This window comes from Eublepharis macularius, chromosome 4 (assembly GCF_028583425.1).
Source record: "Eublepharis macularius isolate TG4126 chromosome 4, MPM_Emac_v1.0, whole genome shotgun sequence".
In the NCBI taxonomy this organism is placed as follows: domain Eukaryota; kingdom Metazoa; phylum Chordata; class Lepidosauria; order Squamata; family Eublepharidae; genus Eublepharis; species Eublepharis macularius.
This window is the reverse complement of record NC_072793.1, coordinates 166628248-166649250: the sequence shown is the minus strand read 5'-3', so window position 1 is coordinate 166649250 and position 21003 is coordinate 166628248. Positions and strand designations below refer to the sequence as shown.

Here is a 21003-nt window from a genome sequence, read left to right as displayed (position 1 = left end):
GATTTTCAGGGTATAAGCTTCCAAGAGCCAAAGCTCCCTTCATTGGGACAAGTACAGAAGAAAAGCCCTGCTAGATCAGACCATTAGTCCAGCCACTACACCTTACCGGTTAAGTAGCTGGTCTGTGAGTCAGCATTCTGCTGGTTTGAATCCTGCCATGAGCTCAGCAGGTGGCCTTGGCGGAAGCCACTCCCCTCAGTGCCAGTTCCCCAGCTGTATTGTGGGGATAATAACAACAGTGACCTTGTTCACTGCTCTGACTGAGGCACTAAGCTGTCAGTAAGAGCAGTATATGAGCACACTTGCTATTATTATTATTTAGTCCAGAAGTGGTCCTGTTTCCCCTTTGGGTCTCCAGCAGCCTACAAGAAGATTCCAGATTATAATGTCCTCTGATTGGCAACAGCCCTTCAGAGTCTCGGGTGGAGAAGTTTATCTGATGAAGCAACCTCTGACTTCTGCTACACTCTGCTAGTCTTTAAACCACCTCTAAATTCCTCTTGATTTTTACTGCTTCCCCTCTGGAAGCAGAGAAAGCTCCTTTAAGGCGAGAGATCAGGCCGGGAAAGAGGAGGGGCTGCCCCACTGATGCACAGCGCGCACACGCTCCTCCATCACTCCCGCCAGTCCTGCATGCAACTCCGCTTGATGCCTGGCTCCCGCGGAGACCCCATCTCGCACCACTGATGTCAGAGGGGAAAGGGGCAGCTGCCAGGCACCCCCAGGCCAAAAGTTACATATCAGTGGACGCTTGCATTCCCTCTCAATTGTTGCGACCGGCTCCGGGAACCCAGAGTTTTGGGCTGAAACCCAAGGAGAGGGTCTAAAAATATACAATTTAAAACCTCACCGGCTCCAAGCACCACCAGCCTCCAGCTTCTCCCACATGCACACTCTCAGTCTGCAGCAAACGCAGCCTCCGATCCTTGAGCACTTCCAGGATTAAAGTTCACTTTCCTGGCGGCTCGCTTCCAATGCAAGGCAAAAAAGAGCGGGGGCAGGAGGAGAGCTTTCGCCATAGAGATGTCAATGGATAGAGCGTCGCTGTGATGGAGAGCCCTGGTCCCTCGGCGTTGCCATGGGGATAAAGCCGCCCCAGTGGACACACCGCTCTCTAGCACTTCCGGTCTATCCTCGCTGCAAAGTATTGGGAGGGAAGGTGTAGGCTTCATCATAGATCTAAGAGGAGATAGAGTGGTGGCACGCTACATCTAGAGACGCCTTAAAGAAGGATGACTCTTTTGTCTGGAGATGAGACTTCTTGGTGCCTTTAGCGCCATCTTTGTGGCCCCCTGCTGACAGGCTCAGCCAAGGGCAAGTTAGCCATTTGCTCCAGGGGAATTAATCTCTGTCATTGGCTGTAATTCAGGGAGATCTTCAGGCCTCACCTGGATCTTGGCAAAACTGACTGCTACTCATAGAGTAACCCACTCTCCTATCCTATTTTCAGTGTGGTGACTCCACTTTTGTGGAAAGGCCTGCCTGAAGAGGTCAGGAAGTTTCCCCACTTCGCTCAGTCTACAGAATGCGCAAAATTGTAATATTCAGTAGGGCAATCTTATGAAGGCATTAGAGCTGTACTACAGTGGAAGGGTAGGACAGAGGGCACCTTTATAATGGAATGGGATTGTAGTCGACTACAATGCTTAGTGTAGGGATCTGCTGCTTTTACTGCACCGTCTTTACATGGTATCAATTACTGCACTTACATATACCCAGGGCTTTTTTTCTGGGAAAAGAGGTGGTGGAACTCAGTGGGTTGCCCTAGGAGAAAATGGTCACATCACTGGTGGCCCCGCCCCCTGATCTCCAGACAGTGGTGGAGTGGAGGGCAATCTAAACTCCCCTCTGTCTGGAGATCAGGGGGTGGGGCCACCAGCCATGTGACCATTTTCAAGAGGTTCCGGAACTCCCACCGCATTCCAGCTGAAAAAAAGCCCTGCATATACCACTGTCCTAGACAGACTAGTGTCCAATTCAGAATAGACAAAGTCAGTGTTATTAACCCCACAATACAGCTGGGAAGTTGGGGCTGAGAGAAGTGTCCTACCCAAAGCCAGCTGCTGAGGTCATGGCAGAGTAGAGGGATTCGAACCGGCAGAGTACTAATTCACATCTCAACTGCTTCTCCATTATGCTACAGCACCTCCACTTTCTGTATTATTTAAAATATACCCACTTAGTTTGTTGTTTGCATTGCTCCCTAATTCTGTGATCGTTGTCATATTTCATTGTTCTTTGGTTGTTTTATGCTGTTTGACAGCATTGATTTATATACTGTATATAATATGTCCTGAGTCTCACCAAGAAGTTGGACTATAAATAAGAGTATTAAAATACATTGCCTTGCAATAGAAAAGATCTAGCCAGGATTGCTTTTATCTACAACAGTCTTGCAGTGTAGCTCTTTCCACCTAAGAGCTCTGTTGGATCAGACCAAAGGTCCAGCTTTGAGTCGCCAGCCATATGTCTTTGAAAGCCCCCCAAGCCAAGTAAAGATTGGAGGTCAAAACCTCCCAGGATTGTTCCCCCACCCCAACCAAAACAATTGGTGATTCAGAGGTACACTGCCTCTGAACATGGCGCTTTCATTTAGTGTGTGTGTTGTGTCAAGTCACCTCTGAACTATGGTGACCCTATCAATGAAAGACCTCCAAAACATCCTATCGTTAACTTATTAACATATTATCATTAATATATTCATTTGTTATGTCATGTCAAATCGCTTATGTTTTGTTTCGACATTGTTTCAGCTCTGTATTAGATTCCTGATTGTTTTCGGGTTTCTGCACTCTATACCCTATTGTATTGTTTGTTGAATGTCCCAGCTGTTGATCGTGTTGAGTTACACTGTGCAATCCACCTTGAGTCTCACTGAGAAAAATCCATTTCCATACTAATTTTTAGAGGAGGTTTTGCAACAATCTATACATCATTTTGATGGCCCTTTTTTGTACTTTTCCTTGTGGAGGACCAGAACACCAGCAAACATTTCTTTTACTTGATTTGTACTCCACTTTTCTCCCCAATGGCAACACAAAATAGCTTACAACATTTTCCCTTTTCTCTATTTTGTCCGCACAACAGCCCTGTGAGGTAGATTAGAAAGAGAGGGTGGAGTAGCCCAAGGTCACCCTGCAAGCTTCCACAGCAGAGTGGGGCATTCAAAGACCCTAGTCTGAGACTCTAAAATGAAGTCAGCAGATACAGCCCACCTACCCTTGCCTATGGCATACGGGCAATTTCACAGACGGAGGAGTCCTGCCTGTCATTTCAACATATGAGACATGAGATGAGACGTGAGATGAAAATACTGCTATTCCTAGTAAAGTGAGAAGCCACCTAACCCCAGATTCACCCTAGCACAGTTTAGCCCATAGAAGAACCCTTTATTAAAATCTTCACCAAGAGGGACATAAATGAGACTGCTCCATGATGATTCATTCCCAGAATGTTGGTTCTACTGACCAAGAGCCAAGATGGATAGTTTATTTGGGGTAATCTTGGAAATAGATTGACAAGGTTAGCAGCAGAACAGGAAATATTTTTATAACTACAAGTTGCTCCTCCAACAACTCACTTTTTGCATTCGTGTGCATGTTTTCCCTTTTATCTTCCTCGACAATTGACTACCTTCAGGTGGGACTCAGAGTTTTCCCAGAATAAGAAGTACAGAGAATCTCCAGACTACCGAGAACGATGGCCCTGGAGGAAATGGCAGCTTCAGAGGGTGGACCCTATGGCATCACACCCATGCTGAACTCTTTGCCCACCCCAAACTCCACCCCCTCCAAACATAACCTTCTCATCTACACATACCTCCCCCCAATACAACTTTATCTCACTGTTATCTTTTAGCCCTCATTAAATAATGACCATTCATTGTGACCTACTGTCATTATCATTGGAAAACAATGCTTGTTTATTGTATATTTATAAGATTTCTCATACACCTTGGCTAGAAAGGCAGTATAGAAATCTTTTAAACAAATAAATATGAATAAAAACCTCTTAAACCATCATCCCTTAGTGAGAGGGAGCAACTTTGTTCAAAGCAAACTTTATTTCGGATAGGATACAAACCACAGTACTTGTGTGAATTGCTATCAGCCACTAAGAATCCAAGAAATCGCTAAGAGATTTGACCCGGGGATAGAGATGAAAAATACGTAGAAAAGAAGACACGGGAAGGCCCTTGGGCCCCGATTCTCCTTGGGTGAATACCAATGAGTACTCTCAGGCAGGCGATGCAGTGGGAGGGGACCAGCACTGTGGGAAGCAGCATGCATTGACTGATTGATGGATTTTCTCATAAACCATGAGAGAAGAATATATTATTTGAGACTACACACAACAGGCTCCAACAATAACCATCACATGTCTTCCTCCACCCCACAGGATGCTTCATCGGGTACAAACAGCTCCAGTATAATGGAAGCAGCATCCTCCCCTTCATCTGCGCTGTTCGTTGCCACTGTGGTGTTAGCCCATTGAGAGGGTGCATAATCGTCACCAATGCATTCTGGAGGGCAGTGCTCACTTGGAATCCACTTCCTATTGGATCGTACAAAGGACAGAGTGGAAACAGTAGCAGGAGACAGCCGTGCCCGAAGCTTTGTGACGCTGCTGCCTGAAATGGAGAAAAGGCGCTCAGAGGAAACGCTAGTCGGCGGACAGGCCAGTGTGCTAATGGCCACAGAGGACAAGCAGGGCCAAACGCCACACTTTGCTTCCCAGTAATGCAACGGATTGCTGTCCGGCAGTAAGAACTCCACTGGAATATCATCCCCAATGTACGCTTCAAGTTCTTGGCGGGCACTGACCTCTGGCTCCTGCTCAAGGAACGCCCTTTGTCTGACCACACGGGGAGTAGGACCGCAGAGACCCAGTTTCAGGACTCCTCTTGAGAAGACGGAGCTTTGGCTGTTCTGCAGAGCTCTTTCAAATAAAAGCCTGTCCTGGGATGAGATCTCTTCCCCCAGCACGGTCCCGGCACACCGCATGCTCGCAGCTCTCTCCCGGCAGTACAGTGTGGTCTGCTCCAAAATGTAGGCATGCATCGCATTATAATTCTCTTCTGCCCTCTCCCCCAGGTAAATCCTGATTTTGTCTCTGAACCGTGGATCAAGAAACGTGGCTGCATGGTATGTAACACTGACAGACATGGCACACAACTGCTTGGTTTTGGTGAGCTGCTCAAGCACCACATTCCCAAAGGCCACTGACGATAGAGATGTGACAGAGCCACTGGCAAAGGACTCTATTTTCTCCTCAACATCTGCTGTTATCACATGGATTACAGGAAGAACTGTCCCCAGCGTGGCATCACTGTGGCTCAAAAGCCCCATGCACTCGTCAAAAGCGTACAATAAATCTGCAATGTTATGCATTAAAATCCACTGATCAGGGCGAACATGGAGGTCGCTGTAGTCCTTCTCCTGCAGGTACTCATTAATGGCTTCCTTCTGCTCACATAGTCTCTGAAGCATGTGTAGAGTGCTGTTCCATTGAGTGCAAACCTCTTGGTGATGTCTATGCTGAGGAAGGCCCCTCCTCACCTGAATCATTCTCAGGGCTTCCTGTGCACTGCTAGAATGGTGGAAGTGACTGACAATTTTACACGCCAGGTCCACAACCTCAGTGACACATGCTGGTGCCAGGCGTAAAGCCGCCGTCACCACCAGGTTCAAGCAGTGAGCTGTGCATCTAATGTGGCAAAAGGCCATATTTTGGAAAGCCTTCAGGTAATCTGAACCGCCGTTGTTGGTCGTCACACTCCCCAGCCTCAGATCAAGAGGAGACAACCACTCCTCCACCACAGACCGAAGCCGAGATGCAAGGCTCTTCGCGATAGGCCTCTGAGTCAATGGCTCCAGAACCAGAGCAGCATCCCAGTGTTCTAGGGCTCCCACAGCATTGCACCCCACCCAGTGTGCAGTGACACACAGATAAGACGTGTCCTGATTGCTAGTCCACATGCCGCTAGTGAAGTGAACAACCCGTCCTACAGCACCCCGCATGCCTCGGCGCACTGCTGCCTTAATGTCTTCCACCAAACATGGAACTGCCTTCTTGGCAAAATATTGTCCAGAGGGAACCTTCCAACGAGGCGCAAATGTTGCACAAAGTTCAATGAATGATCTTTCCTCCACTGTGCTGAATGGAAGCATGGCTTCGGCAATGTACACTGCAACGCCACAGGTGTAATGAGCTGCCTGATGACTCGATGCGCCAAAGGGGGCCTTGAGGCAAAAGGATTCCTCCATAGTAACCTGATGACACATCAGGGAAGCTGACGAAGAAGACTGTCCTCCTGGAGAGTGGTACATCTGGTCTGCTGTGGAGCCTTCCACTGCACCTTTGCTAGCTGCACTGGCTGTTGCAAAGTCAGTAACGCACCGCTGCTGAGGGATGAGGTTTGAATGATGCACTTCCATGTGCTTCCTCATCGCTGAAGTGCCAACCTTTCCACATCCATTTTCCTTCCCGAGACGAACCCTCGCTTGGCACTCCTGACAAACAACTACAAATCTATCGTTGGGTGCACGGCGGAAGAATTTCCACACATAGGAAGCATTCTTCCTTTGCCGCATAAAGATGCCAGAGACTGCCGAACATCCTTCTGCAGGAGCACAGATTTCACTCGCAGTATTTCGAATAAAAGTCTGCGGAGTTTGCATCGACTCTGCCTCTTTCTCCTGGTGGAAGTTTGTGTGGAAACTGAGGGGGGCACTGCCATGAGCAGACTGCAACCTGGGTGCAGGGTCTGGCCATGTCAATGATGGCGGTGGATTAGAGCATTCAGCATCTCCCGTGTTACTATTACGCATCTCTCCAGCAACTGGGTCCTTGTCATTGTCTGTTCTGCTGACTGAAGGTGTGTCATGTTCAGCACTGAATCCCTCCTGCCCCTGAGCATGTTCAGGCTGCAGAATGGGGAGCGTTCCCCCATCGATGCCAGCATGGTTCTCCAGAGTCTGGACCACATGGTCATCTTTCTGCGAGGAATCCAGAGAGCTGCCAATGGACCTGCAAGGCGAGGAAGGGGAGTCGTCATCGGAGGAGGGCTCAGGCTCCTCAACAGGGAGATACTGGTCAGCCAAGGAGAATGCCTCGTCCGCTGCACCGCCACTGGAGTCAGCAAGTTTCCTTCCCTTTCCAAAACGGAAGGGCAATTGTGATGCATCACCAGCCAGTGCTTTGTGTTCTCTAGCTCCATCTGCAGATATCCGCCCCTTGCCTGACTTCATCATCCGTCCGCGGGTCCGATACCTCTTTGGTCCACTTTCCTTTCGCTCAGAGCGACCTGTCTTTCCTCGTGAAACTTCTTCGATGGTGGCTGACCTCTTTGTTATTCCTGAGCTGGAGAGCTGAAAGAAGGAGAGGAAAACAGTTAAGCAGAGCGGGGAGCAGAGAAGATGCTGTACTTGCCTGTAAACAGAATTGCAGTTGAGAGGCAGCATGTGATAGTGGTTAGAAATGTTGAACTAGGACAACCATGGTTTGAATCCCTGCTCTGCTGTGGAAGCTCAGTCCCTGAGTCCAACTGACCTCACAAGCTTGTTGCGGAAGAGGGGAGAATCCTGTGATAACTTGTTAGGGAGAAAAGTAGGCTATAATTTTTTTAAATTAATACAAGTTGCCATTTATGGTATCTAGAAATGTTAAGCATCCTAAATTTTTGAAGCCACAGACTGAACACATGATTGGGGGGCAGGGGACAGAATTCTGGGGGAATATCAAATACTTGAGAAATACATGATATCCCATTTTTCTTAATTTTTGCAATTTGAGAAGTCAGCAAAAGTAAAACTGGCAGGTAGAAGGCAAGTCCTTTAGTAAACAAAAGGATGTGGATTATTTCAACAGAAACATGATACCTATGAGAACCATACCAAACTCTTCAATAATGTATTATCATTAAATGAATTATAGCACATTAAGTGTTGCCAAAATTAGTTACATTAAACAAAAAAATCTTGAAGTTTTATATGTGTGCAGTGTGCACAGGAATCTGCTGCAGAATCTTTTTATTCAAGACTGCTTTTACTCAAGTTTGCTAAATATTTTAAATGAAGAAGAAGAAGAAGACACAGAAGAAAGCAGTCGCCAAGATATAGCTATGGACTTTAGAACTGCAAAATGTGCAATGCTATCAATAAAACAAGTCAAGATTACTGATTCAGGTAGAATACAACTTGTGGATGGAAACAGAATGAAATGAAGAAAACTGCAAATATTTGGTTATATCGCAAGCTAATGATATTCAGCATACAATAGTGAAAAAATGTGCTGAATACATAAAAAGGGTCCAAAATAGTCAAGTTGAAACTAAACAGTGGAAATACGATTCATGCTAAAAACACCTGGGCCATCAGGTGCTGGAATTGTAAACTGGACTCAAGCCAAATGGGATGCACTAAATTGCAAAACGAGGAGAATCGTGAGAGCCAATCACGTACCGCAGCTTCAAAGTGACACTACTGAATGATTACATCAAAAGCAAGAACGAGAAGATGCTGGTTGACAATTGCAGAGAAGAAAAAATTAAGAGTACAAAAGACAAATCTAGGAAAGAAACATTAATGGCAAAGTAAACCACTACACGGTCAATACAAGAAGAATACTGAGGATAAAGTCGACAAGAGCAACAACTGGAAATGGCTACTCAAGGGATATTGAAAAAAAGAGAGGTAAAAGGATTTATATTAGCCGCACAAGAACATTAACTGTACAAAAGCAAAAATTGAAAAGACCATGAATGACAGTAAATGTAGAATATATAACAAGGTGGATGAAATGGCTGACCGTCTCAAAGTGGGTGCAGTAAGATCACACAAACTGACTATAAAAAGCATGACAATAAAGTAGCTGCAATGCTGCACTGAAATTTATGCACAAAGTACAAGCCACTGTCTGTGAAATACTGGTGAGAACATAAGCCCGAAAAAGTTGTTGAAAATGAGAAGGTTAAGATCTTGTGGGATTTCAAAATCCAAACAGAGAAGAAGCTCGAACACAATACTCCAGATATTACTGTGGTTCAAAGTAAGAAGGTCAAACTGGCTGATATGGCAATCTCAGGTAAGTCAAAATGAGGAAAAGGAGACTGAAAAGTTACAAAATCTAAGATTTGAAGTTCACTGTCTCTGGGAGAAGCATACAACAGTTATTTAAACGGTGATAGGTGTGCCAGGTGCGATTCCAAAAGGACTAACTAAATACCTGGGCAATATCAGCTTAGGCAGGATAACAACTGCCCAGTTGCAAACAGCCACACTACTTGGAACATGCCGCATACGAAGGGGATACCTTACTGACTCCTAGGTTCTTGGATAAAATACAAGTTAGTGAGAGACAAAAAATTCCAGAACAAACATTTGGTGGACTGTGGAAAAGAGCGATGATAGCTCAAGTGTATGTGCAATTGTGGAAAGGGTTTCTTTTGGAGGTGCTGAGACCAGCTGCTGCTCCAGGCATGAAAGGGAAACCAAAGTGGCTTACCTCTTTCTGCTCTCTTCCATTTTATCTTCACAACAACCTTGTGAGGACATTTAACCTGTCTTGAGTGTGTGACTGGCCCACGATCACCCAGCAAGCTTCATTAGTAGAGTGAAAATTTAAGCCGGGGCCTCCAAGGTCCAAGTCAGACATTCTAACCACTACAAAATGCTCACTCATACTAAGTTTTGAAAGAAACAAGTTAGTAACTCTTAACCTAAAATCGATCGGTAGCTGAGGAGTCCTTGACCTTTGTGGGATTTGAACTCAGTCTTCTTTAATTTTTGAACATTTACATCCCACTTTTCTCCCCAACAAGATCCAAAGCATTCCCCCACCCCACACGTACCTGTGAGGTCGGTGAGGCTGAGGAAGATTGACTGGCCCAAGTTCACCCATTGAGCTTCAATGGCAGAGTCAGGATTCAACCTCACTGCCTCTGGATCCTAGCCCAAGATACTTAAGCACTCCACCATGCTGGCTTCTCCTTGCCAGACACCCCCAGAGGGTGGGGGAGCAACGTTGCAAGGTCACTTGCGATTGTAACCCCAAATATGTACAGATGTTATCACAGAAGGTGGGGAATTCCTAGAGCGATTTGATGCCACTTCTCGGTGAAAATGTAAGTGATGTCGCAAAGTTGCTCTGTACCCCCCCCCCCACACACCTTTTTTGCTCCTGCTGGAGTGAAGACAGCTTCTGGTAGCCCTTCTCAGACCTTCTTTGAAAGTAACGTTTTAAGTTTTTGAGGGGCGACTCTATAGTGTTTGGACTGCAAATACAAATCAAAGCAAAGTATGATCAAAGATCCATCAACTAAGATGGGCCCTATCCCATACAGCCAGGTGTTTCAGACAGAAAAAAATGGTATGGGGCAGGAAGCTAAAACCCTGCTTGGTCACAACTGTTCTAAATTCTTCCTACTATCATGTTAATTAAAACCCAGGCTTCCTTCAAGAAAGGTATTGTGCAAACAGAAAGGATCACTCCTCTAGCGGAATTCATGGTGCCTGTGACTCCCCCACCCCACCCCCCACCCACCCCAGAGGTTTCTTATTGTGTGGAGCAGCACCTCAAGGTCAAATGTGGACCTGCTCAAACTCAAAATCCAAATTTCCCTAAGGACAGAGAGGAATTTCAATTCAAGCTTCAAATTCCTAAAATTGGGTGGGGGGGTGCAAATTTGCTGAGTTTCTAGCAGAAAATGTGTAAGAGGAAGGAAAAGAACAGGTTCCCAATGGGGAGAAAAGCAGGGAATAAGTATCTAAACATGAGAGAAGGACAGAGCATTAATGGAATCTCTTTCCACACACTGAGCATGATTATAGTCAACGTTCAATCCACCCAACCACATTTAATAAAAGTCAGAAAGAAGTCTTGTAGCAATTTAGAAGCCAGGATTAAACATGCAGGACTGGGCGGGGGTGGGAATGCTGAGGTGATGGAATGGACCGCACCACTTCTAACTGCAGGGGGACCATGGCCGTTTCGGGGGGCTTCCCTCTGTTAAAAACCCCTTGCAAAGACAAGAGCCAACACAGCAAGTGAAGAGGGGGAGTAGAAGCTTTCTTCCTGCTGCATTAAATTTCTGTTTGCAGAACTATACTAAAAATTTTGTTGGTCTCTAAAGTGGCATAGGTTTCGAATCCAACTGCTTGAAGAGAGTGGAGAGTTGTTGTTTTTAATGACAACAAGCGCTCGTTCTGCTCCTCCCTCGCGTGGATTTTCTTGTGCTGAAGGAGCTCCAGTTTGCTTCCAACAGTTTTACCACACTTGGGACACTTGCTTACCTTCCCTGCTGGATGGGGTCTCTGATGCGTGGCCAGGAGGGGTTTCATACTGGAGCATTTGCCACACTGTGAAGGACATTGATGTGGGTTCTCTCCTGCGTGGCTCTTCTGGTGCGTGAAGAGGTCGGAGTGACGAGAGTAAGTTCTTCCACATTGCAAGCACTTATATATTTTCTCTGCTATGTGAATTCTCTCATGCACAAGCAAGGCTGCAGTTCCTTGGAATGTTTCCCCACAATATGAACAAATATAAGCTTTTTCTGACAAGTGTAGATTCTTGACAAATTCAGAGCACTGCTGAAAGTCTTGGTTTGTCTGCATTGTTTCACACTTCAAGAATCCCTCATCCAACTCTAAACTTTCAGCATCATCTTCCCAGATGAAGGCTAGTTCGGGTTTTCTCTCCACATGGTCATGCAGGTGACTGTCTCTCACCAGCTCTATTCCAGCCATCTTTTTAATTTTAGGGCCCTGGAAACTTTTGCCATCAGATCCTTCTAGAAATCTTTCTTCAACATCCGCTTGGTCTGGTCTTTTCCGCCAACAATTCTCCTCATATTCCTGCACTCGGGTATTATATCCTGTGACAAAATTAGGGACATCATGAGCAATATTCCCCACAGAATTTACTACCCCTCCTCCCTTCCAATCCAACACTGAACCACTGTATGGCACAGTGCCTAGAGTGTTGGACTCAGACTAGGGAGGGTGACAGAACTACCCTTCCAGAGCCTCTCCACAGCCACCTGGAGAGGCTCCAGGCACATCCTCCTCAGCTCATCTCTTGGCTTGTTTTTAAAGGTTGTCCCGGAGCTGAGGGAGCTCCCACTGGGGAACGGAGGAGATTTCTGAAAAACCTAGAATTGAGGCATGGCAGTCCCCCCCAACCCTCCCTCAGGGCCATCTTCTTCAACTCTCGATTGGCCCTCAGGCAGCGCAGCCCACAGCCGTTACAAGGACCCAAAATTTGTTTTAAACCAGGATTCCTTCATTGTGCCACACAGATGGGAGGAGGGAAGAAAAGCAAAACATGTACACTTTCAGTAAGGTTTGAACCCATTCTAGCTTAGTGTCAGCTTGTCACTACATCCAAAGAAGCCCATTGTTTTCATTGCCCGCCAGCAAATTTTTTTCAAATACCTTGTAGGATAGAATTCAGTGGTTCCTGACCTATGTCCAGTTCAAAGAGTAACAAATTATTTAATCCTACACTAATCCTGTATTTATTTATTTAAAAGATCTCCACCGCCACCACCTTTTTTGCGCTCACAGGGCCTCCAAGGCAGTGAACAAATTAAAACATACAAATCATCTTAAAGCCATTAAAACCAACACATAAATGCATCTTTAAAACAATTTAAAAGATAAAAATATCCGTAAAAATACTGGGGAAGGAGGAGGGATCACTGAAGGAAAGCTAAGCTAAATAAAAAAGTGTTCACCCCTGGCAGAAGATGGCAACAGAAGGAGACAGGCAAATCACCCTGGGGGGGGGGGAAGAGTTGCAGAATTTTGATGCCACTACTGATAAGGCCTTCTCCCAAGTTGCCATCCACTTAATCTCAGAAGATGGATGCTCCCAAAGCAGAGCTTCTGAAGATGGCCACAATGGCTGGGTAAATTCATAAGGGAATAGGTGGTCCTTCAAGTATAGGGCTTTAACTGTCAGCACCAGCACCTTGAATAGTGCCTGGGAAAAAATGGAAGCCAGTGTAGATACGCCAGGACTTGAGTGATATGTTCCCTATCACCCACTCCAGTCAGCATCCTGGCTGCAGCATTCTACACCAACTGAAGCTTCCAAACACTTTTCGAGGGTAACCCTACATAGAGCACATTGCAGTAATTTAATCTAGATGAAACCAGGGCATGTACCACAGTGGCCAAATCTTCCTTGCCCAGGAAAGGACACCTTTAACTAACTAGTCGAAGCTTGTATATGGCACCCCTGGCCACAGCTACCAACTGCTTATCCAGCCATAGGCCTAGATTCAAGAGCACCCCCCCCCAAAACTAAAAACCTGCTCCTTTAGGGGAAGTGCAACCCCATCCAGAACAGGTGACACCTTAAATCCTGGGTCGGACCTTCTGCTCACCAGTAGCACTTCTATCAGGCCTCTGAACCAATCCTGGTGAATTTGGCTTCATGCAAATCCAAGTGTTTGTCAGCCAATCAGAGGCCATGAAGCTCCCCTGAATGGGAAAGAGCGAGCAAGCCTCATTTTTAAAAGGAAGGAGAAAAAACTTTTCTCCTCAGACAGGAAATTTGGGGCTCTGGATAAGAACATGAGGGTTTTATTTGGGGTTGTTTCAGGGAAGAAGGTTTCTTTTATTTGGACAAAAAGGTATTCTGTTAAGGGCCTGCCATACCAAACTTACATGTACAGGTTCTGAGGACAGGAGAACTGTGTGTTGAAAGGGCAACCTTGAACTTGTGGAGGATTCTGTCAATTGCATTAAAAGGTTCCAGTGAAACCTCGTAAGCTGAAGTAAACTGTCTGAAGAAAGGGGGACCAAATCTCCCCTCAGTGTTCAGTTATGCTAACTGAGGCTCATTTACAACGTATTCACGTTCTCTGGGAAAGTTGTAACCTCTGAGTTGAAGATGAGATCCAGTTTCAAATTATAAACTGAAGCATTCCACACAAGACCCTGTTAAATTATTTTTTGTTAAATAAAAACTTCTTGTTTAGCTCCATTGGTATCTTTTCTATCCAGTCAACTATCTATGGAAAAGAGATTCCTACTTACCTCATAAATAATTGCAAGATAATTCTAGCATGGGCCCAAGTAAGAGACCTTTGGGGGCATCCAGCATACATTCAAGCTTGAGTCACCCCTTTAAGTTACCCATTTACCTGAGTGGGGTGGTTTGAGATTTAAAAGAGACGAGGAGGGGCCAGAGTGTGGAATCTGACATTTTAAGGAAAGGGGTCATTGCAGCTGCAAATGTACCTGAGGCATACCACTACAGTATAGTAATAAAGATAATAAATCCGTACGCCCAGCATATAGCTGCCTCAGAGTTACATTCCCCATCTTTTTTCTCCTCTCATAACCACCATATGGCCATTGACAAGGGGCATAGACTGGAGTAACTCTGCTTAGGATTTCACTGTCAGTTCTTGGTTAGGTTTTAAATGGTTAAAAGTTGTTGACCATAAAGACTTAAGACTTAAAAACTTAATTATGGATAAGTTTACACTGGTGACTAACTAACCCAGTCATTGCTACCTGACTTGAAAATGCCACACAACTGAAATAAATTATTTCATTGTCAGCATCCTTCCAGTGGAACAATACAAAAATCCAAGGAGAGGGACACAGGTCTCCCACAACACCCACATGCAGGTCAGATTCTTACCTAGAGAAGCCACATTCCCATAATTCTCTACCATAACGTCTCTGTAGAGTGCTCTCTGGCCTGCATCCAACAGAGCCCATTCTTCCCCGGTAAAATAAACAGTCACATCTTTAAAGGCCACTGGCCGCTGTTGGGGAGAAAACAATCACACAAAGCTTTTTTTGTTTTACCATGCCTGATCACTTATTTTATTTTTCAAATGTATTAATAATTATAACAACAACACTCCTCAATTTATATACCGCTCTTTAGGATAACTTAATGCCCACGCAGAGTGGTTTACAAGTGTGTTATGATCCTCACAACAATCACCCTGTGAGGTGGGTGGGGCTGAGAAAGCTCTGAGAGAGAGCCTGTGACTGACCCAAGGTCACCCAGCTGGCTTCAAGTGGAGGACCTGGTTCTCCAGATTAGAGTCCTGCCGCTCTTAAGCACTACACCACACTGGCTCTCTCTACTTTTATGCTGAAAAACAATAAAGGGAATTCACTGTATGACAGCCAATATAAGAAATCAGTTTTAAAATAATTCCAGATGGGTTAAGAATCCAGAGACACCTGAAAGACTAACATTTATTCCACAATAAGTTTTCATGATTCATAGCTCACTTCATCAGATGCCTAATCTGTATACTTTAGGCACCTGATGAGAGGAGCTCTGACTCATAAAAGCTGATGCTGGAATAAATTTGTGCTAGTCTTTAAGGCAGGGATCCCCTACTTGTTTGAATCTGTGAGCACCTTTGGAATTCTGACACAGTGTGGTGGGAGCAGTCACAAAATGGCTGACTCAGGATGCAAAGCCAGTCATAAAATGACTGTCGTAGCTTACTTTCACACTTCTTCTGCTGTGATGGCAGCTGCTGCCAAAACAACATTTTTTAAAATCTGCACAGACAATCAAATCTCCAATGGCCAATCAGAAGCCTTGCTGCCCACTTTAAAAAACACTCAGCAGGCACTAGGAAAGGTGTTGGCAGACACCATGGCTCCAACAAGCATTATGCTGGAGATCCCTGCTTTGAAGTGTCTCTTGACTTTTGTTTTAGTTCAGTTTATAAAATAAAAACCCACTCCATAAAACAATTAAAGTAAAAACAACTTAAGAAACCCTTCTTAGCTGGGGTCATTACTAGAGATGGGCACAATCCGCATTACGATTGAAAAAAACCCACGATAATGGCGATTGCGCGATTGTGACCCGGCGGATCGTGATCGTCCACGGCCAACGATCGGGAGGGGCCTGGATCGGGGCATCCGGGCTCGGATCGGGGATCCAGACACTCAGGCGCCAGCAATCTATTCCCCTGGCAACGGAGCCAGGGGAATGCCTGAGCTCTGTTTGCCCTCCTTCTGTCGCCCTGGAAACCCTAATGGAAGCCCAGCTTTCCTTGATCAGCAGGGCTTCCTTCCAACCACGGAGCAGCAAAGCAGTCACAAGTTGGGAGAAGACCCAGGGGAGGGGGAAGGGGGTGTTCTGTAGCCATGGGCACTCCAATCTCATCCCTGCAAACCGATAGGCAGCTCTGACGGTCAAACACAGATGGCCAAACACAAACACAGATGCCGCCAGCATCACCCATTGTTCCTGTATCGCTGGGAACAGCGGGGCGCCCCTCCACTTTTGCCTCCATGATCCACGGTCCACGGATCGGGAACGGGAGATGCTCAGTGCGGGTCGTTAATTCGGGATCATCGCCGGCACCAATCCACGATCAGCTGGATCATTAATTTTTTTGGGATCGTGCCCATCTCTAGTCATTACTACCAACAATCAGGTAGCCACTGAAAACCCTACAAAGGCCATTAAACTCCTGGCAGAAGAAAAGTGTCTTAACTGGCCTCCTAAGAGATAGCAGCAGCATCACCAGCCAGGAACAGCTGCGTAATGTGAAGCTCTAGAACAACCAATGAGAATGAAGGCTCCTAGCAGCCAGGTATTTCACAAGAACTTAATCTAGAACACTACCTGACTGACAGAAGATTGCAAGCAGGCGGGTATATACAATTTAATGCAAGGTTGTCAAAAGGTCTCCTGTCCAGAGGACTGACCAGGTTCATGTCTGCAAAGCCTCAAGGGGTGGTGCAATCTCAGATATACCGAGACCAACCTCTGGGCTTTAGCCATACCCATATTGAAGCTTTCTCAACAGAATGGGCTATTCTCATGCACATTCATCACTTCTCAGAACCCTCAGGTCCACAAATTCTCACCTGTGCCCCTCGCTCCTCTTCCTCCTCCTCTTCTTGTTGGTGCCTTGACAGGAAAACTTCTGCCAGGGCCACTGCCTGGTCGTAAGTCTGAAGGTCGCATTTCTTGAGCCAGGACTGCATTTCCTGGGGAAGGATAGCCAGGAACTTCTGCAAAACCACCAGCTCCAGTATCTGCTTCTTTACATGCTTCTCTGCCTGCAGCCACTGACGGCAAAAGCACACACAAAGGATAAGAACTAGTGTGGTATAATGGTTAAGAGTGAGGGAGAGTCTGGTTCAAATCCCCTGTCAGTTACAAAGCCCAAAGTGACCTTGGGCCAATTTCTTTCTCTCTGCCTCACCCAAGGGTCTTCAAACTTCATAAACTCAACACCCAGCGTTAACTGCTAGGAATCAGCAGGATACTCAATGATTGGCAAGCATATGACAGGAAGTTGCAGTTCATTATGTGACAACAGAATCATGTGACAGGAAGATGGATACAGACATATGGCCCCAACGAGTCCATTGGCGGATCACCAGGGGGGATGTGGATTGGGTGGGCCATGCTAGAGCAGGAGAGCAAGAAGAGTTTTTGAAGGGAGGAAGGTTTCTGAACCTGCCCATGCTGGAAAGGAATCCTCTCCATTTTCAAGAGATCTTGTCTTATGGTCCTGCTGCATGCAGGAGACATGACACCGTTGCTCTCTATGCATGCACACTAGCAAAATATCCTTCCAAAAAGTCCCTCCCGCCTGCTGCCACCAAATCTAGGGCTCGTGACCCAGGAAGTGTGTGTCCATGACCTGTTTGAGGGTCCCATCCCAGGGGCTGGAGACCACTAGCTTAACCTACCTCACAGAGTTGCTGTGAGGATTAAAAAGGGTGAGTGTGGAGAGTAAGCCCACTGTGCTCCTTGGAGGAAGTGCAGGATAACATTGTGACACATCTAGACAGACAGGTAACAAACCTCTCGGGGCCCCTCAGCCTGCTGGTATGATTGGTTCTGTACATCTGAGTTGACCACAGCCTCTTCCAGGGTTTGTCGAATTCTTCCCCAGAATTCCTCGCTTCTCCCATTTCCTGCTTCCTTCCTCGCTTCCATTTTTATACCCTGCTCAGGAGAAGTCTCCACTCAGAGCTGAAGGGTCCCTTTACTCTTCTGGATAACAAAAGTGGGCTTCTCTCTGAGGGACAGAGAGAGAAATCCCAAAAGTCAGAGCTTGCTCTAGCACATAACCATGGATATCACATTCCTCCAACCACCTGAGTTTTCAGAGTGGGAATGCATTCTATTATTATCAAATAGCATCGCCCTCATAAAATTCCAGTTGTTTTTTTCCCCCCTGAACAAAACACTACCAAAGGCCAGGTAGCAGAGCAACTATGAGATCAAGTGGCCCTGATTCAAATCTCACATCTGTCAAGAACTCATTGGATAGGCTTCTTTCTCAAGCGAATTCCTCCATCTTTTATTTGGACACAATGATGTGGGTCTAACCATTCCAAGTACGGGACACAGAGTGTTCCTCTCTGTTCCTGCACAACCTTCTGACTCCCAGACAGATTATTCCCAGGATTACAAGACCCTCGTAGAGGAACAGAGGCCCAAGTGTGTGTGTGGGGTGTGTGCGCGTGCTAGAGTCAGGAAGGACACAGGGGTTGAATCATTTATTATTTATTTTATTTATGTTATTTATAGTCCGCCTTTCTCACTGAGACTTCTACTTCCTGTTACACAAGGAAAGCTCTGCTGAGGAAAGAGGTCAGTTTCATTCCCCCATCCCTCCTCACTTCAGCCACCAACCTACATGGTTATTTCTATACTCAAATCTTGGTATCCCCAAATGATCTTTTTGACAGTTGAAAGGGACTAGAAGAGGGGAATCTCTGCGTGCCTGTCATGCATCGATGGCTAGATCCATGCCAATAATACTTTACGGGTTGTTGAAAGAATTGTCCGAGATTATGTATATTAAGCACTAGAAAACAAGACAGCTCTATAAAGATGCCAAAATCATTGTATACTCCCTAGGTCACTGCTAACTGGCTTACATTGCAACCCTAAGGATAGTTACACCCTTCTAAGTCCATTGTCTTCTATGGACACGCAGGGGCGTAACTCTGTTTAGGATTGCAAGGTTTGACTCCAGTGACACCTTAGAGACCAACAAGATTTTCAAGGTGTAAGCTTTTGAGAGTCAGAGTTCCCTTTTCCTTTGGATTGTACTGTTAATGTTCTATGGATAGGAATACTCTTGAGGCTTATAGTTCTTTAGTATAGTTCTTTTATTTCAAATACAGCTCAATGATATATATCTCAAAGAACCAGTGTAGTGTAGTGCTTAGAGTGCCAGACTAGGATCTAAGTGACCCAAGTTCAATTCCCTGCTCTGCCACTGCAGCTTACTCAGTGACCTTGGGTCACTCTCAGTCTAACCTACCTCACAGGTTTGTTGTGAGGAGGAAATGGAGTCGAGGATTATGTAATCCGCTCTAGGTCCCTGTTGGGGAGAAAGGTGAAGTATAAAGTAAATAATATACACAAAAAGAGCACAGCAAAAGCAAACATAAGCAGACAAAGCCTAAGACATTTCTGCACAAGACAGCCAGAGAACCAGCAGGGGGTTTGTGGGGGAGGGGGGGAATGACTGACATTAATTCTCCAAATCCCAAAATCCTCCAAATCCCAAAAACTGTCTCAACCCCCCAAAATTAAGGGTGGATTACCTATGCTGCTATTTAAGGGGTCACTAGACTCCTGTTTTACTTTGCACTTGCTGGCAAACACACCTACCCCTCTAGAAGCAGCGAAAGATCCTTTCCAGAACTTGGGCGTGCAAAGCAACGGGCTCCTCCACTAAACCACAGCGCACACACCCTCAGACACCACTCCTTCCCTCCACCCACGCGCCTTTAACTCACTCCACCACTACAGCTGGATGCTCTGACAGCCGATCTCGCACCACTGAAATCAGAGAGAGAAGGAGAAAAGGCGGAGCAGCCAGGCACCCTTTCCAGCACGCCCAGACTAAATGTTCTATTTCAGAGGATGCTTGCAGGCCTTCTCAATTACTGCTGTGACCTCCTCCGGGAACTCAATGGTTTCGGCTGAAAGGCGGGCAGGGGGTATAGAAATACAATCAAAGACCCTCACCGACTCCAAGCACCCGCCCCCGAATTCTCCCACCTGCAAATCAAACTCTCCGCTTGCAGCACAGCATGCCCATTCTTTGCATACTCAAGTTTACCTAGCCGGCGGCTCTCTGTAAACGCAAAGGGCGAGGGGTGAGGGTGCTCGCCATAGAGATGCCTTGGTTAGAGCATCGCCATAGTGGAAACAACTTGCACCATAGAGTTGCGGGGGGCGAGAAGCGACGCAGGCTACTTCCTCCATAGAGCGCGCCGATCCGGCCATCATCAGAATGACCCGCCACTCTGGGGCGCGCCGCTGAAGTGTGTGAGGGGGTTACCATCGATAGGAAAGAAGGTAGAGCGGCACCGCGGCACCTCTATAGAGACATTCAAGAATACAAAGAGGGACGATTCCTTTGTCTGGAAATGAGACTTCCTGGTTACTTTTGGCGCCATCTTTGTTTCCCTCTGCTGCGAGGGCAACTGCCCATAGGAATCAATTCTTTCTGCTCTTGTTTTGTGTGAATAATACAGCTGGGGAATCTTGTTTCAATATGAAAATGTGTTGCGCTGCCAATACAAATTAACTGATCAAAATTGTTTTTATTTACAACAATTCTGCAATGTGGTGATGTTGATATTACCACCTTCCTTTCCACCAAGACCTCTGCTGGATTAGAGCAAAGGTACAGCATTTTGTTTCCCGAAATAGCCAGCCTTTGGAAAGCCACCCAGCCCAGAAAAAAGTATGGAGGTCAAAATCTCCCCCTATAGTTGCCCTCACAAGCCACTGGTGATTCAGAGGTAGACTGCTGCTGAACGTGGAGGTTTTGTCATGGCTAACAGCCACTGAATAGACCATATTCCCTCAGGAGTTTGTCTAACCCTCCCCCCCAAAACTATCTAAAACTAATGCCTAGTTCTACATCTTGTGGCAATGAGTACCAAAAGTTAATTATATGGAGCGTGAATAACTTTCTTTTGTCTGCAGGTCAACTTCATTTGATGGACATGAATTCTA

General features: G+C 46.0%; 1 protein-coding gene across 2 annotated transcripts; it reads right to left on the bottom strand.

Moving 5' to 3' along the window:
- Window positions 1-4050: 4050 nt before the first annotated feature.
- LOC129329364 (uncharacterized) lies at window positions 4051-20185 on the bottom strand. Of its 2 annotated transcripts, XM_054978903.1 has the most exons (7): window positions 20099-20157; window positions 19292-19351; window positions 17818-18034; window positions 16869-17072; window positions 14656-14782; window positions 11292-11872; window positions 4051-7370 (listed from the first exon to the last, which is right to left on the bottom strand). In XM_054978903.1, exons 3-7 carry the CDS (start codon window positions 17950-17952, stop codon window positions 4374-4376), a joined length of 4044 nt encoding a protein of 1347 aa, XP_054834878.1. In that variant the 5' UTR covers window positions 17953-18034; window positions 19292-19351; window positions 20099-20157; the 3' UTR covers window positions 4051-4373. The 2 variants fall into 2 exon arrangements, with proteins under 2 accessions (XP_054834878.1, XP_054834877.1); XM_054978902.1 differs by lacking the exon at window positions 19292-19351 and having other exon boundaries at window positions 20099-20185.
- Between the last annotated feature and the right edge of the window lie 818 nt (window positions 20186-21003).